This window comes from Lissotriton vulgaris, chromosome 2_1 (assembly GCF_964263255.1).
Source record: "Lissotriton vulgaris chromosome 2_1, aLisVul1.2, whole genome shotgun sequence".
NCBI classification, from domain to species: domain Eukaryota; kingdom Metazoa; phylum Chordata; class Amphibia; order Caudata; family Salamandridae; genus Lissotriton; species Lissotriton vulgaris.
The window spans coordinates 1,987,451,463-1,987,465,704 of NC_141687.1; the positions used below are offsets into that span (position 1 = coordinate 1,987,451,463).

The window sequence follows — 14,242 nt, forward strand, 5'->3', positions numbered from 1 at the left end:
ATGTTCTTCAGTATACGCAAAAGTTTCATTTTCACTCATACTCCTAGCAATAAACTCCACACAAGGTCAATCTACCACATAGGCTACCACACACAGCAAGCAGGAATATCTGCTCAGTGGTACACAACAATAGAGGAAAAAATCCCACTTTATACCTCTCCTATTTTAAGAGATTCGGGACCACACAGACCACTGTCTGCAAATAGAACAATCAACAAAAACTACTGGGTTTGGGCTCCCAACAGCACCGCTTGCCACAAGCTAATAACCAACAACAGGATTTGCATGTGCTGCTAACAACTTTGCTCTCTTATTTTCAGTTTAAACATCTGACAATGAAACAAATGTTTATGTTGACCACAATGTGTCATTTGTTTATTTTATTTTAAAAGAGAATTATTTTATTTAGATCTCTAAAGAAATTAAGATTTTTTCAAGTGCATTATTTAAGACCTTATGTACAACACCAAACAACATATATTCAAAAATAAACAATTTTTTCAAGTAGAAAGATTAGGACCATTTGAACAACATAAATAACATACAATCAGTCATACAACTCACAAACCACGCTATTTACATTATATATACAAACACAACAGAAAGAAAGCATATGAGTTATTTCAACAATGTAATCACTTGGATTTACAAAGAAGCCAAAAACATTTGTGTTTAATCAAAAACCATTTTGGAGTTTATATCACAGTTTTATATTTTAGGCTTGAAAAGTCTACGCGTTTCGAACTCAAATAAGTAATTGAGTTCTCGTCAGGACCAAGGTCTGTAAAAAGAGAAAAGGGAAACTTATTGGTATGCTGTTTTTACTGTAGAACTACACTGCCTTATCCTACTACCAGCCACTGTCTCTTACCTCTCAGTCACTTGGAGACCAGAATAACGTGTAAGGATTCCGGGGAAACAACCATCTGTCATGAAAAATGTATGACACCATTATCTACTAACACCTAATTACTTGTCAACCACAAAAAGGCATACACTTCTCACATTTTGCTTACATAGTCGTAGGGCGTGTCCGGGCTCCGCGGTTGACCAAGGGGGCTGTTTGGCGGGCGCCGAATAACTGTGGGGACAAAGGGGCTTGTCAATTTGCTGCGATGTTGATTCAAGGGCAGAGTGGCGCCGAGGAATGGATGTATGCTCACCTGACACCAGTGAAAGAGTCTTGGCCGAGGTTGCCGTAAGCGTTGAAATGTTTCTGGAAAAAGGGGACGGAACAGTCCTGTCAGAACATGTTTAGCGGTTTGGCTATTGAGAAGTGTCTATGTGCAGGCTGAAGAGGCGATTCTTACCTCTAGAAAGTAACGTCAATACGGAGTAGGATTCCGTTGTCTCTGCCAGTCGTCCTCAGTGCGCAATGCTTCTGGGTCCGCAAAGGATCCTGGGAGCTGAGTTGAATGCGCGGTGTGGAGCGCTTTAAATGTCTTAAAGGGCCCGTGGAATGACTTTTGGGCGGTCAGAAAACAAGATCTGGGCAGACGACAATTAGGTAAACAAATAGATGAATCAGCATATCCTCAGTTGTGTGAAGTGAAATTTAGGATAAACGTGAATCATATCAAAATCAGGGGACGAGCGGCAAACGTTTGGCCCGTTATGGCGTGCGATGGGTTGTGGGAGTTGTAGTGCCCCTGTTTAAAACGGCAAGAAGTGGTGGAGGCTCATGACAATTCGTGTAGCCGAGCATGAGACATCGGGTGGAAACCCACATAGCAAATGACTATCATTGTTGGTTGACTTGTTAAAGTTGACAGCAGGGATATGGATAGGTGTGGTTATGTCCATAGTTTGAGTTTAGATGTGTAGGAGAAGAGATCATGAATGGTGTCCTTTAATTGTGCTGATGTAAACTCTTCTAACACTTCTTGCCGTTTTAAACAGGGGCACTACAACTCCCACAACCCATCGCACGCCATAACAGGCCAAACGTTTGCCGCTCGTCCCCGGATTTTGGCATCCCTGGCGTCTGTGGGGGCTGTTGTAGAGATGAGGCAAGCTTAATGCCCAGAGTTGCCGAGTGTGTTCCCTGGTTAGAGTAGGCACTGAGGCGAGAATTATCTAGTCCGTTTTGACCCTGGTCCACAACCCTGCCGCGTCAGGAATTGAACCATGGTCCCGGGCCGTTCTCTGCTTACGGGTCTGCCGCCTCTAACCAGTGAGCCACACCACTCCACTATGCTAGTGTAATTTTGTGCACTTTGTCCAATTTATATTGTTTGTGTGAAATTATTGCACTTTTTTGTTTTACTTTTATTCACATCGTTGATGTATCCAAACTGCAAAAAATGTGTATGTTGAATTGTATTGCTTCTAAGGCATGATCTGAATGTCCATCATAAATATGTTTAGATATGCTATGAAAATAATGTAAATCACATGGCAAGAACAAATGAACCTAATGGTCATTGTTTTTTCTCCGCATAAAATAAGTAGGCGTAAAATAGATAACTAGGTACCCTTCTCTTGTTGTGTATTATTCAATATTTGTCAATACCTGGTTTTCTAAGGACTAACCCCCCCCCCATTGCATACATATACTAGTGGGCCTGCAGCACTGAATGTGCTACCCACATAAGTAACCCCAAAGAGAGGTCTCAGGCCTGCCACCACAGTGCCTGCGCAGCGTTTGCTAACTGCCATTTTGACTTGGCCAGTGTACCCACTTGCCAGGCCTTCCCCTTCCCTTTTCTTACACATAGGACACCCCTATGGTAGGCCCAAGGTACTCTCCTGGGCAGGGTGCAGTGTATGTAAAAGGTAGGACATGTACTGGTGTGTGTACCATGTCCTGATAGTGAAATACGGCCAATTTCGTTTTTCACTATTGGAAGGCTATCTTACCCATAAGACAGAATGGGGAATGCTGTGTAACATTTTACCTGCATATCTTCCCATAGGAGTGACACAGAAAATTTCAGTCTGGTATCCCTGAACTCAGAATTTAATAACACATCTTTTAGTAAGGATGGTTTTAAAATTCTGTGTTTGAGAATAGCACTTTTAGAAAGTGGCTATTTTCTTGTTCAACATTTCTGTGTGCCTCTGCCTGGCTGTGGATTGACTCTCAGGCTTTGGCGGTGCGTCTGAGGATCCTGGCCTATATTCACACAGGAAGAAGTTGTGCACTGGCAGAGTGCACCCAGAACTGGTTTGGACTGGGTCCAGGAACCCTGACACATAGAGAACAAAGACTTTTGGGGTATAGAAATGAGAGCGGAAACCCCTGTAATTTAGATCATCCTAGAATCAAGAGGAAGCCTTTGCCAAGGAGAAGAGCGCTAGAAACTTAGAAGAAGGACTGCCCTTGCTGTGTGTTCTGGGGCTGACTTGCAGTTGCCATTCTGCCAATGAAAAGGGGAAGGACTTTGCTGTGTCCTCAACTTGAAAAGGAAATCTCCAAGGGCCTGAGGCGAGCCGACCTCTTGTTGTGGAAACTCAGGCTCATCAAAATTTCCAAAACCACTTCTCAGAGGCTGTGTGCGTGTGTCTGGGCACATCTGACCCCCTCGTGAGGATCGCATTTCTGAGGAGTACTTTGTTTGCATGAATCACCTCTGCTATGCTGTGTGCCTGCATTCGGACACAGCTGGCGCCCTTCGTGAGGCTGAGGAATCCTTTGTCTGTAAAAATCACCTCCACTGCGGCATGCGTGTGTCGTGCACAGGGGACTGAAGCCGCGATCGACTGCGAGACCGTGATCATCCCTGTGTGGTGTGAGCGAACATCACCGCCGCCGGCCCGAGCTAATTGCCAAGAGCAAGAAGGAGAGAGAGCCCCGTTACCCGATCGGCTACATCGCGTCGCCTAGCAACCGAAGTCTCCTTTCAGCGAGGAAACAGCTGCTGCCGTCGGAGCCGCTCCGCAGGACGTCTGACATGAGGGAGGAAGATAGCAAGACAGCCCCCCAGGTAACGCTCGGACTCCGGTCCAGAGCCGCCGCGTGTGTCACCCCCTGGCGGCTGGGTGTGAGTAGGGGAATTGCTCCGGTTCTCCCCGCAGACTTAAGCCTCCGCTGCGAGCACCCCTGACGGCCCATACCGGCACATCAGATGAGCTGCGGTATCGGAGCCTATTTGTTGCAAAGCATTTGGGGGGCACATTTTTGGCAATTACTGCTCGCGGAGCCAACAGCCAGTTGGGGAAAGTCTGTTACTGAAAACAGCACTGTGCAGGTGCTAAAGAGGAAAGTGCTAGCAATATTTTATATGATTGCTAAAGGAAATATAAGTTTATTTTTACCAAGAACCTTCCCAAAGACATTTCAAAGAATAGCTAATTGTGTATGTTGGATTTTTGTCGTTTTGGTCCTGCAAAGTTAGATAAAGAGAACTTTATTTTTCTAAACCTGTGTGGTGTCTATTTGTGGTGTTTCACTGTGTTACTGTGAGTGTTGGTGCAAATACTTTACACATTGCCTTGAAGATAAACCTATCTGCTCATGCCAAGCTACCAAGGGGGTGAGCAGGGGTTATCTAGAGTGTGTTTCCTCCTTACCCTGACTAGAAGCAAGGGTCCCTATTTGGTCAAAGGTACCTACCTCTGCCATCTAGAGACCCCCATTTCTAACATTGGTGGTCAGCGGTGAGGATTTGTACATGTATTTGTACTTAACCCACAGTGATTGGTGTACATCACTAGTTTAGCGCAGACCACTTTGCAGCCACATACTGTGTTTCGTTTTTAGTTCCATTTTTGAGTGACCCTTAAAATCATCCAGGCATCTTGTCTCAGAATGGTAAAGCAGCAAGTGAGAAGGCAGAGTTGGAGTTTCTCATTGAGGATTTCTATTCCTACAAAGTAGATCAACTCAAGCAATTTTGCAAAGATTTGGATGTCCCGCGTGGAGCAGCTCTAAGAAGGATGAGCTGCAGAAGGCCTTGAAGGCCTTGTGGGAGGCCAAAGAGGCTGAGGAGACAGATGACCCAAATGTGGATGGGAATGCGCAAGGGATAATTTCATATCGCAGGATCTGCCTGTGGGCAGACCAGCCTCCAGGGCTGGCAGCAACCATTCAGATAGGGGCTTCTCCCCAGAGGAGTTACAGGAAAATCAAAGGGTCAGAGAGCATGATCTGGGTGTTTTGAGACTCCAGGCTCAAGCGGAGGAGAGGAAGTTGCGACTTGAGAGTGAAAAGAGAGCAGAGGAGAGTGCAGCCGTTGTGGTGGTGATACCAGAGCGCTTCAGGACCTTCCTAATGGGCCTGGTTCATGACGTGCCTCTCGCAGGACAGCTGGGGTGCGACAAGACATAAATACCTAGGATGAGGTTCAATAGGAACCTATAGTGGAAAGAAGATATCGACCCCTACAGGCAAAGGCACTCTCATATGTTAGTGGGCTAAAGAAGTTTGATGAACAGTAAGCAACATGAAGGGACAAGTTTAAGACCCCTTTTTATCAGCCTATCTTGATATGGTTCACTCATAATTTTAATATGGGTCTGAACTTTTGTGTCTTGAGTGGGGTTGTGGAGAAGCTAGATACTTAAAAACGTTTATCATTACCACCTTCTTCAATGCTCCAGGCTGTATAAATGAAAACAGATTTAAATGCCTGGAGCTTCTTAGCCTACACAGATGTGTTCAGATTTTAGAATCGCATTGCGAAAAGTACACAATTGAAAATTGCCCCTTATTGTCAATGTGAAATACTGAAATTGTGAATTAAGCTGGCTTAGTCAGATAGAAAAAGCTAGGGGAGATATGCAAAAACACATATATACCACTAAATGTTGAACTTTTTCAGCTATGTTATTGAAAGTAGAACAATGATCGATAATTAAAATGCAGATCTACGATATTTAAATGGCAAAACCTCTATCCATTTGATGAAACAATACTGGCAAAATAGTGAGGTGTTCCCTTGCGTAGACTCCTAACCAAATTAATGCATAAGATTTGCGTTGCTGAAATTTAGAGTAGGTATTAATCCAGTTTTAGTGAACTCTGCTGCTAATATGGGTCTTTTTAGGGAGTAACAGAAATTATATTTAAAGACTGTGGGTAACACGCAATACCGCTCATATTTTATAGGTTTTTGTTTCTGGCTTTCTGCCCTGTGTAAAGCACTGCTGAAGCCAACACTGATCAAATATGGAATTTTTAATCGTAGACAAACAGTCGTATTTATAATGGAAATTAGGTTTATAGATGTGACTTGTGCGATAGTAAGATATAAAGAGTTTTAAATCAACAGTTTTTACAGAAATGTATTTGAGAGATAGTGTTAAATAGGGTGATTTGTATTTGGCTTTTTAGCTGGGGAATTTCATTGTTTGTTGTCTATTGTATATTTGTGAAAGGTTTGTAGTTATTTTGCAAGTGTTTAAAGACAACGTCTAAATAAACATATATGTTGGCTGACTGACTACAGCTTCGTGATGTTATGTTCTTTCTTTTTTTTTTTGTCCTCATCTCACCATGGAGCATCTGCAAATATAAGCTTGAAAGCAGCCTATCTTGAGCGCCCGGGGTTTCTGCTATTGCATTAGCTATGGGCTGACCAGGCCAGCTATTTTTGTTTGTGCAAAGCCTGGTGTAATCATTGGACTAAGATCTTAAATCAGCCTCATTTCTTTGCCCCAATCTAGAAGCTGTGTCCAAATACTAGGTCCGTTACTGAAAAAGTGACCCGAGTCCAACTGGGCCATAGCCAAAGTTCTCATAAAGCGGGGGGGGGGGGATGGGTCCTTCCATAGCCTACATATCTCTCTTTGGGCTATTAAGATCAAATACATTAATAGACCTTTCTGTCCAACAGCCAATGCGGGCAGCGGGTTGTTGTCTACGCCTAATATGACCATAGATAATTTAAGCTTAAAATTGACTTTAAAGATGGCACCAAGCGCACACTCTACATTTTGCCAAAACCCTTTTAAAACCCCACACTCATAGAATATATGCAAATCGTCAGCCTTCGTGGAGTCGCATCTAGGAAACTTTGAAGATGCGAGGGGTGCAAATTTAGCAATTTTCTTAGGGGTGTAATATAACCTATTATTACATAAAAATGGTTCTTCTTTAAGGAAGCGGGTTTGACTACTTTGTATAACATCTGCAGGGAGGGCTCAAACATTTCTGGAGCCACGGTCTTCAGCACTGATGAGTTCCAGATTGAGTATTGTAAAGGGCCCGTTATTTAGCTCACTTCCAACATCTTCCTATACCAGAAACCGACCTCCTTTTTAATAAGGTGTATATTCTGGCATTGAAGCTCGATTTCCCAGTTTCCACCAATATGCAATTTCTCCGCAGCATACCAGGAGGTTAGTTGCAGATATTTAAATCTTGAAAGAGAAGACCCGACTTTTAACCTTAACACCTCCCAGGGGTGCACCCTATCGGTGGATACAAGGTCTGACCAAAACCTAAGTCCAGTATTCTTAATGGGGAGCGCTAGGCAATCCCTTTAACACTCGGGTAGCTCCGGTGAATTCCAAATTGGGGCAAAGTCGGAGTAATAGCCTATCCCCCATATTTTCCTGAGCCTGTACCATAAATTCAATGCCGCTGTCAAGACCTTCAGACGGACCTTCTTAAAAAATCTGGGTGCACCAAACTTATACAAAAAACCCTCTCCGCCACCTTCAAAATCCACCATCTCAGTTAAAATTGTTCCCCAATTGGATCCCCCTACCATGGAAAGTAGAGCCCGAATCTTTTTAAACTGGAAGGCGTATGAATACCAGAGTATATCTGGGAGAACCGGGCCCCCCTTTCTGGAGTTTACGTTTTAATTTTTTCCATGACAGCCGAGCTGTTTTGTTGGACCAGATAAAAGATCCTATTTTGCTTTGTATTTTTGCTATTTCTCTTAGCGGGAACTCAAGGGGAATGGTACTAAAAAGGTATGTTAATTTTAGCAAAACAACCATTTTAACCAAATTTACCCTACCATAAATTGTAAGAAGTAACTTAGCCCATCTTAAAAACAAACAATCAATCTCTTTAGATATCCTCTTAAGGTTAACCTCCGGGATATCATCTAGGTAATTCATGATCGTGATACCCAGATATCTAAATTCACTGCTTATCCTACCAGTCCAACTGTCGACAATCCTCATCATTACATCTGTTTTGGAAGAGTTTACAAGGTAGTCTGAATACAGGCCGAACTCCTCAAGAAGGGCCTCCACTCTTGGAAGTACCTCGACAGGGTTATCAGTGTACAGCAGCAGATCATCAGCATAGAGAGCGAGCTTGCTGCTGTAAGAATGGACACTAAACGGGACAATTAATTCATACTCTTATTGCCTGGGCTAGGGGTTCTATATAAACATCGAAAAGTAAGGGCGAGATGGAACAACCCTGCCTTGTACCTCTTGAAATATTAAAACTCGGCGTCACAATACCATTAAGCAAAATCACTGCCGAGACCCCCTGATAGCAGTTGGTTAGTGTCTGTATGAAGACTGGGCCAACGCACACGGTCGAAAGCCTTCGCTGCATCAAAGGCTGCCACCACAAGGGGAGTCGACCGTGCGACGGCAAGATCAAAGGTCCCAATCAACTGCAGAGTCTGTTCCTGTATGAACCTGCCTGGGATAAATCCCTTTTGGTCTGTGTTTACCAGCTGCGGGACTGTTTTGACCAATCTCCCCGGTAAGATGGACATAAAGACCTTGTAGTCTGCGTTGAGCAGAGAGAATGGCCTATAGGAATCAGCCCTACATGGATCTTTTACTGGCTTTAAAATAAGAACTATAATGGCTTCCTTCCAGGATTTCGGTAATCTCCCCTCCGCGCTATAAACAAAATTAAATAGCTCACATAGTCTTGGAATCAGCTCTACATTTAGGATTTTAAAGACTTCGCCTGGTAAGGCGTCTGTCCCTGCGGCTTTATTGTTTTCAATCTTACTAATGTGAGCCGAGACCTAGCGCTCCGTAATACGGGAGTCCAGGGCGGCTTGGCTACTCACAGTGAGACCTGATAACTTTTTTGTCTCAGCCATTCTCTAATGCTCTCCAGCCCAGGGGGGAACCCTCTTCCCTATAAAGATCTGAGAATAAGGAAAGAAGACAGTTCTGCACATCTTCATGTTTACTTGAAGTTCCTCCATTCTCGTCTACAATCAACTTATTGATATTATTCTTAACACAATCAACCCGGTCCATCCAGGCTAGGAGGACTCCTGCTTTTTCCAGTACTCGAAATGCTGCATGTTGCGGGCGGACTACTGTGCTTTTATTTTTGATTCGAGTTTCCCTCTATAACCCTGACGGAGGCGCTCAAGATCAGCGTTAATACGGGACAATTCATCCCTGGATGTCTGTGGGTGTGATGTTATGTTCTTTCAAGAGGTGTGTCTTCAGCTCTTTCCTAAATTGCAGCTGTGTTGAAGCAATCATCATGGATATAGGATTGCCAGTTCAGAAACTGGGTGCATAGACATAGAAGGCCTGTTTAATTTTTTTTTTTTGCACTTCATCCCCAGTCCGATGGTGTCCTAGTTGTGGGTGTGCAGACAGAAACTGATCTGTCCAGGGGCTTGGGGGGGGTTCAGGCCTTGAAGGCTAGGTAGATGATCTTGACCTGTGGTCTGGGGACGACAGGGTGGTCCGTGACACCTACTTGTGGGGTCTGCGACTCGTTATGTAAAGAGATAATAACAGCAGATTAAGAAAGAGTATAAATAAAATAGCAAACTTGAATTTTTATAATGTTAACAAAATGTGCCGGAATTTGCAATTGAAGGCTAAAAATTAAATTGGTGTTTCCGAATGATTTGTGGAAGTAGTGTAAAGGCATCAACAAAATATATTTTGGATGATATGTTGCCTCATTTGAATTTAGAAAAGCCCCAACATTCCCATTCACGTGAAGATTTTGGTTTTTAAAATATTTTTTTGATTTGCTGGGAAATTGAATAAAGTATTTCATTATTTATATATTTTCTTGATAAATGCTTGTTTCTGTATTATTGTGTATTGTTTATGTGAGGTAATTGGGTGTATTATATAAGGTCATGACATTGTGTAATACAATTACCAACTCCTTTAGGATCAGTAGGTTTTGTTTGTCAAACCTTCAGCTCAACCCTGGATAGCTGTGGCTCTGAGCAGCAACACTTACACAAAGGAGCAAGTGTAAAGTATTTATACAGCACCAAGGGAACTAAAAAAGAAATTGACAAGACACTCAAAACGTCTGTAACCAAATTATAAACACAACGAAAAAGATCTACCAGAAGGTCCCAGAGATATAAAACGTATAAGATATAGTAAATCAAAGCATTTCACTCAACCTAGAACAAGCATTGGTAAATTCAGCGGGAGACACTTACAAATCTTTTCACCAAAAAGTTGAGCTAGTTGTATTGCAGTCACTTAGAGTCACATTAGGTGACCAACTCCAGTACGAGACAGTCAGGGGGACCAGCAAGGTCCTCAAAGTCAGTTACCTCCACAGATGAAGCAGTCTCAAGGCACTTTATCCCCTTTGCAATGGATTCCTATGGAAGTGGTCCTCATGCAAGAGATGAAGGATGCTCAAGGATGCGGTGGATGGGGTGCGAGTGACGAGCATCTTTCTGCGGCTACTTCTCAGTCTACGACGGTGGTGAGGTGGTCTGGTCACAGGGTCAACATCCCTCGAAGTCCTTTTGGTGCTGATAGAAGTCCAGTTACCACTGGGCTACCAGTCGCCCGATATTGCCGTCATGGCCAAATGAGCCAGTGACCAAGCTGCACTCCAACGACCGTCCCAGGCTCAGGGAACTCAGGTGCAACTTTAAGCATTGGGCCCTTGTCTCTGGTGTGCACGGCGGTGGCCTGAAGATTCTGGGTTACCTCTTTGCCACAGCAAGCTTTTCAGCTGCTGTGGCCCTATGCTGTGATCTGGAGGTCAGTCAAATGATCCTTGGAATCTCTTTGCTTTGGCTGGGCTCTGGAAACTACTTTTCCATGAGCAGGACACAATAGGCACAGTGCTTCTTCTTTGCTAGCCCACCAGGCTCAACAGGTGCAGTCCACGTGGTGCAGCCTCTCTCTACCATTCCCATGGTGCAACAGGGCAGTCCTCCTTTGGTCTCTTCTTCCAATGCTGAGTGCCCTATTTATACTCAGAAAATGGCCTCAGGGTAGGATGCAGTTGGTAGCAAATAGGCTACCAGGTTCCCTCCCTCCTGAAACACACTTCCTGGGAAGTGACATCTGGCAATCCAAGATGCACCATTCTGCCCACTCCCAACATGGAAGATCTCCCCTCTCGGCGTCCAGAGCTCCCTAGCCTAACCCAGAGGTGTGGCTGCCAAAGTAGCTACACCCCCCCCCCAACCCCCTGAAAAACAGTTTTTTCAACAGGTTTTCCCTTTCCTTCCCAGGTGCCAGCCAGTCTGACTAAGCATTTGAACTGCTCCCCTCCCAACTGTTCCCCAATTGCTTTACAGCTTCAGCCGTGAAGCTCTCCTTTCGGGTCAACACCCCTGTGGCTTACTGCAGGAAGGAGATAACACCTCTCTCCAGGGAAGGTACCTATTATCTCCTTTCCTGGGAGTCATTAGCATGTCTCCCTAGGAGGGCAGAAAGCAGTCTCTGGCTCAAGCTCCTTGCGTAACCATTAATGGCAATACGTTGCCACCATCCAGTCCGAGACCTGGAACAGAAGTTCTGAAGATGCTTGATGCGAGGAATGGTTTCACTTTTTGTCAATAGAGAAAGGCGTCTCAATTTCCTTTGCAATGAGGCAACTGAGGGTGGGGCAGTGTGTAGGGTGAAATCAAGTGACTAAGCATTTGGTGAGAATTGGGGTTCTAAGGTGTTCAAATTCATGTGATGTTTCATAAACAAAAAAGTGGCTTATAATACAGTTAAACCTGATTCACAGATTGATGTGTGTGTTAAGGTACTGTTGTCAATTGTTTAATTTGGGACACACCGAGTAATTGTTGCTTTCCAAGACAGGGGGTGTTACGTTCTATTTCAAGGATATTGTTTGCCAGCCTAGCAGTTGTGTTCTCAAAACTGCAAGTGAAGAGGTCGATGTCTAACTGCACCCACTGAAGGAGTCTGGCTCGGCACCTTTGATAGAGTAGTGGTGGTTCCATATATTACTGTTAGCAGGGGCTTCCTCAAGTTGATATCAGTGAGTAGACAGGGTAACATTACTGAAGGGGCATTCCCCATGGTCAGTATTCCTGTCTGACTGCTAGATGACCATTATGGAAAAAGCAAGGAAAGAGGACACACCAGTGGAATAATATTGATAGCATATTGGAATACATAAGCATTGTTAATGCAGGGGGCACAGGCAGAGCTATGAAACCAACCAGCATTTCAGAGAGTCTTAGGGATTCCTATCCACCTCTAGCCCTCTTGCCCCCACAGGCATCAGCTCCTGCCACATATAAATAGTCCCCACCGAGTTATGTAGTATTTCTTAGAAAATGAGAACTATTGTTGTGGTAAACCATTGACTACTTACAAAAAGGGATGGCTAGCCACGATAATCACCATTATTTTTGTTTCTGGTAACTACTAAGATTGCTCAGGAAAGTATCCATATGCCAACAGAGCGAGCACACTTAACATTTAAATATCATTTAGGCACAGACAATCTGGATGTGGAACTGCGCACTATGCATATTAAGTAAATCATGGAGGAGAAAAATGCAACGAAGACGACACACACGATTCTCTTTGCTCAGCAACACAATACTAAACAGCCAGTTCATCAGAAATAAAGCGATCTAAAATATTTACTTACATGCTTCAGTAAGATGAATGATTGAGCCAGGAGATTACTCAAGAAGTGATCATGAGCTAATCTGATACTTTCAAAGTCTCGTGTAGAATGTATTTGATGAAGTAGCTGGGAAAATTGTGATTCCAGGACATCAACCTATATAAGGGATACATAAAATGTTTTTACTGGATGATAAAGGATACTGGCTGACAAATAGAATTCTAATGGCTGACAAATTAAGCAACTTTATGGCATCTCTGATAGAGGGAACATACAAATGTATGCTGTTGTGATACTGTATTAGAGACACATGGAAAGCCACATGCAGAACCATACCTCAATGACGTGTGCATAGAATTGTCACTTCACTGTATATGTAGTCTTTGGTGTGAACAAATTATGAGAAGTCAGGTGCACACGGAACCTGATTGAGCCAATATTAAAAGTGGAGGCAACACCATTCTCTGCAAAAAGAATTGCCCAACAAACTGAAAACTGGACAGGCACTTTCTAACCTGAAAATAGTCCATTGCAGACCTCGGTGATTTAAACCAGTGGTTATTAACCTTTTGACTTCTGTGGACACCCACTTATCCTCACTGGAACTGGGGGAACCCCACTGAATCATTATTGAAATCCGGGGACCCCCAATAAGTAATGACTGGAAGCAGGGGACAATCATTTTCGAAGATTTGAACAGCAAAAACATACACCAAAAATGCAGGCAAAAGCATTTATCAAACAAATACACTTAGGAAATATAACAAAACAAAATAATTAAAAACAAAAATGTTGGATGGGAAGGTTGGAGCTTTCTAACCTCAATTGACAACGCTCGTCGTACTATATGCTGTTTGATGCATTTGCACTGCTGCCACAGCTCAATCTGAGGCTAACTTAATTTCTAGCTTCCAATTTGATGTCCATTCACATTTACAAACTTTTTTAAATGTTCATGTTTAGATATTTCTTTCTTATATTATGTACTCCTTATTAATCATTGAATATTATTTACATTTTCTCAATTTGGGGATATCAAACGATGTACATGCCCCGCGCTTTCAGTTCCTATTTTGTGCCTTGGGCCTGGTGGTGGCTAAGAGGGACATGACCAGATTATGGGATGCAGGGGATGGATCTGTATATGGCAATGGAAAAGGTCACTTTCTGCAGCAGGGGTTGCCCCCGCAAATTTCACACGATATGGAGGTTTTGGATTAAGTATTGGATGGTTTTGGAGGATGGGTTATTGGTGGGGCTAAGTATGTGAACAAAAGGAGAAGTATGCACCTACCACTTGCAATAAGGCAACCCACACCATATAAGGTCCAGACAAAGTCCTAGTACATTAGCCCCGGCACAACCCTTGGTAGCTGGCTGCGTGCAGGCAGGCTCAACTCAGGAGAAAGGTATGTAAAGCATTTAAATGCACCAATACATTAGATACGTAAGACACAAAGTAAATTAAAAATCCCACACCAATTTAAAAAAATAGGAAATACTTGTATCTTTAAAATGACACCAAAACAACAAAAATGATTG

At 43.4% G+C, this 14,242-nt stretch overlaps 1 protein-coding gene across 2 annotated transcripts in view; it reads right to left on the reverse strand.

Moving 5' to 3' along the window:
• The window catches only part of TUBGCP4 (tubulin gamma complex component 4), a 378,854-nt gene that overhangs the window by 54,012 nt on the left and 310,600 nt on the right, over window positions 1-14,242 (reverse strand). For both annotated transcript variants that reach the window (XM_086958209.1, XM_086958210.1), the window contains exon 15: window positions 12,722-12,856. In XM_086958209.1, the coding sequence (XP_086814335.1) occupies window positions 12,722-12,856 (135 nt within the window). The remainder of the gene's footprint in view (window positions 1-12,721; window positions 12,857-14,242) is intronic.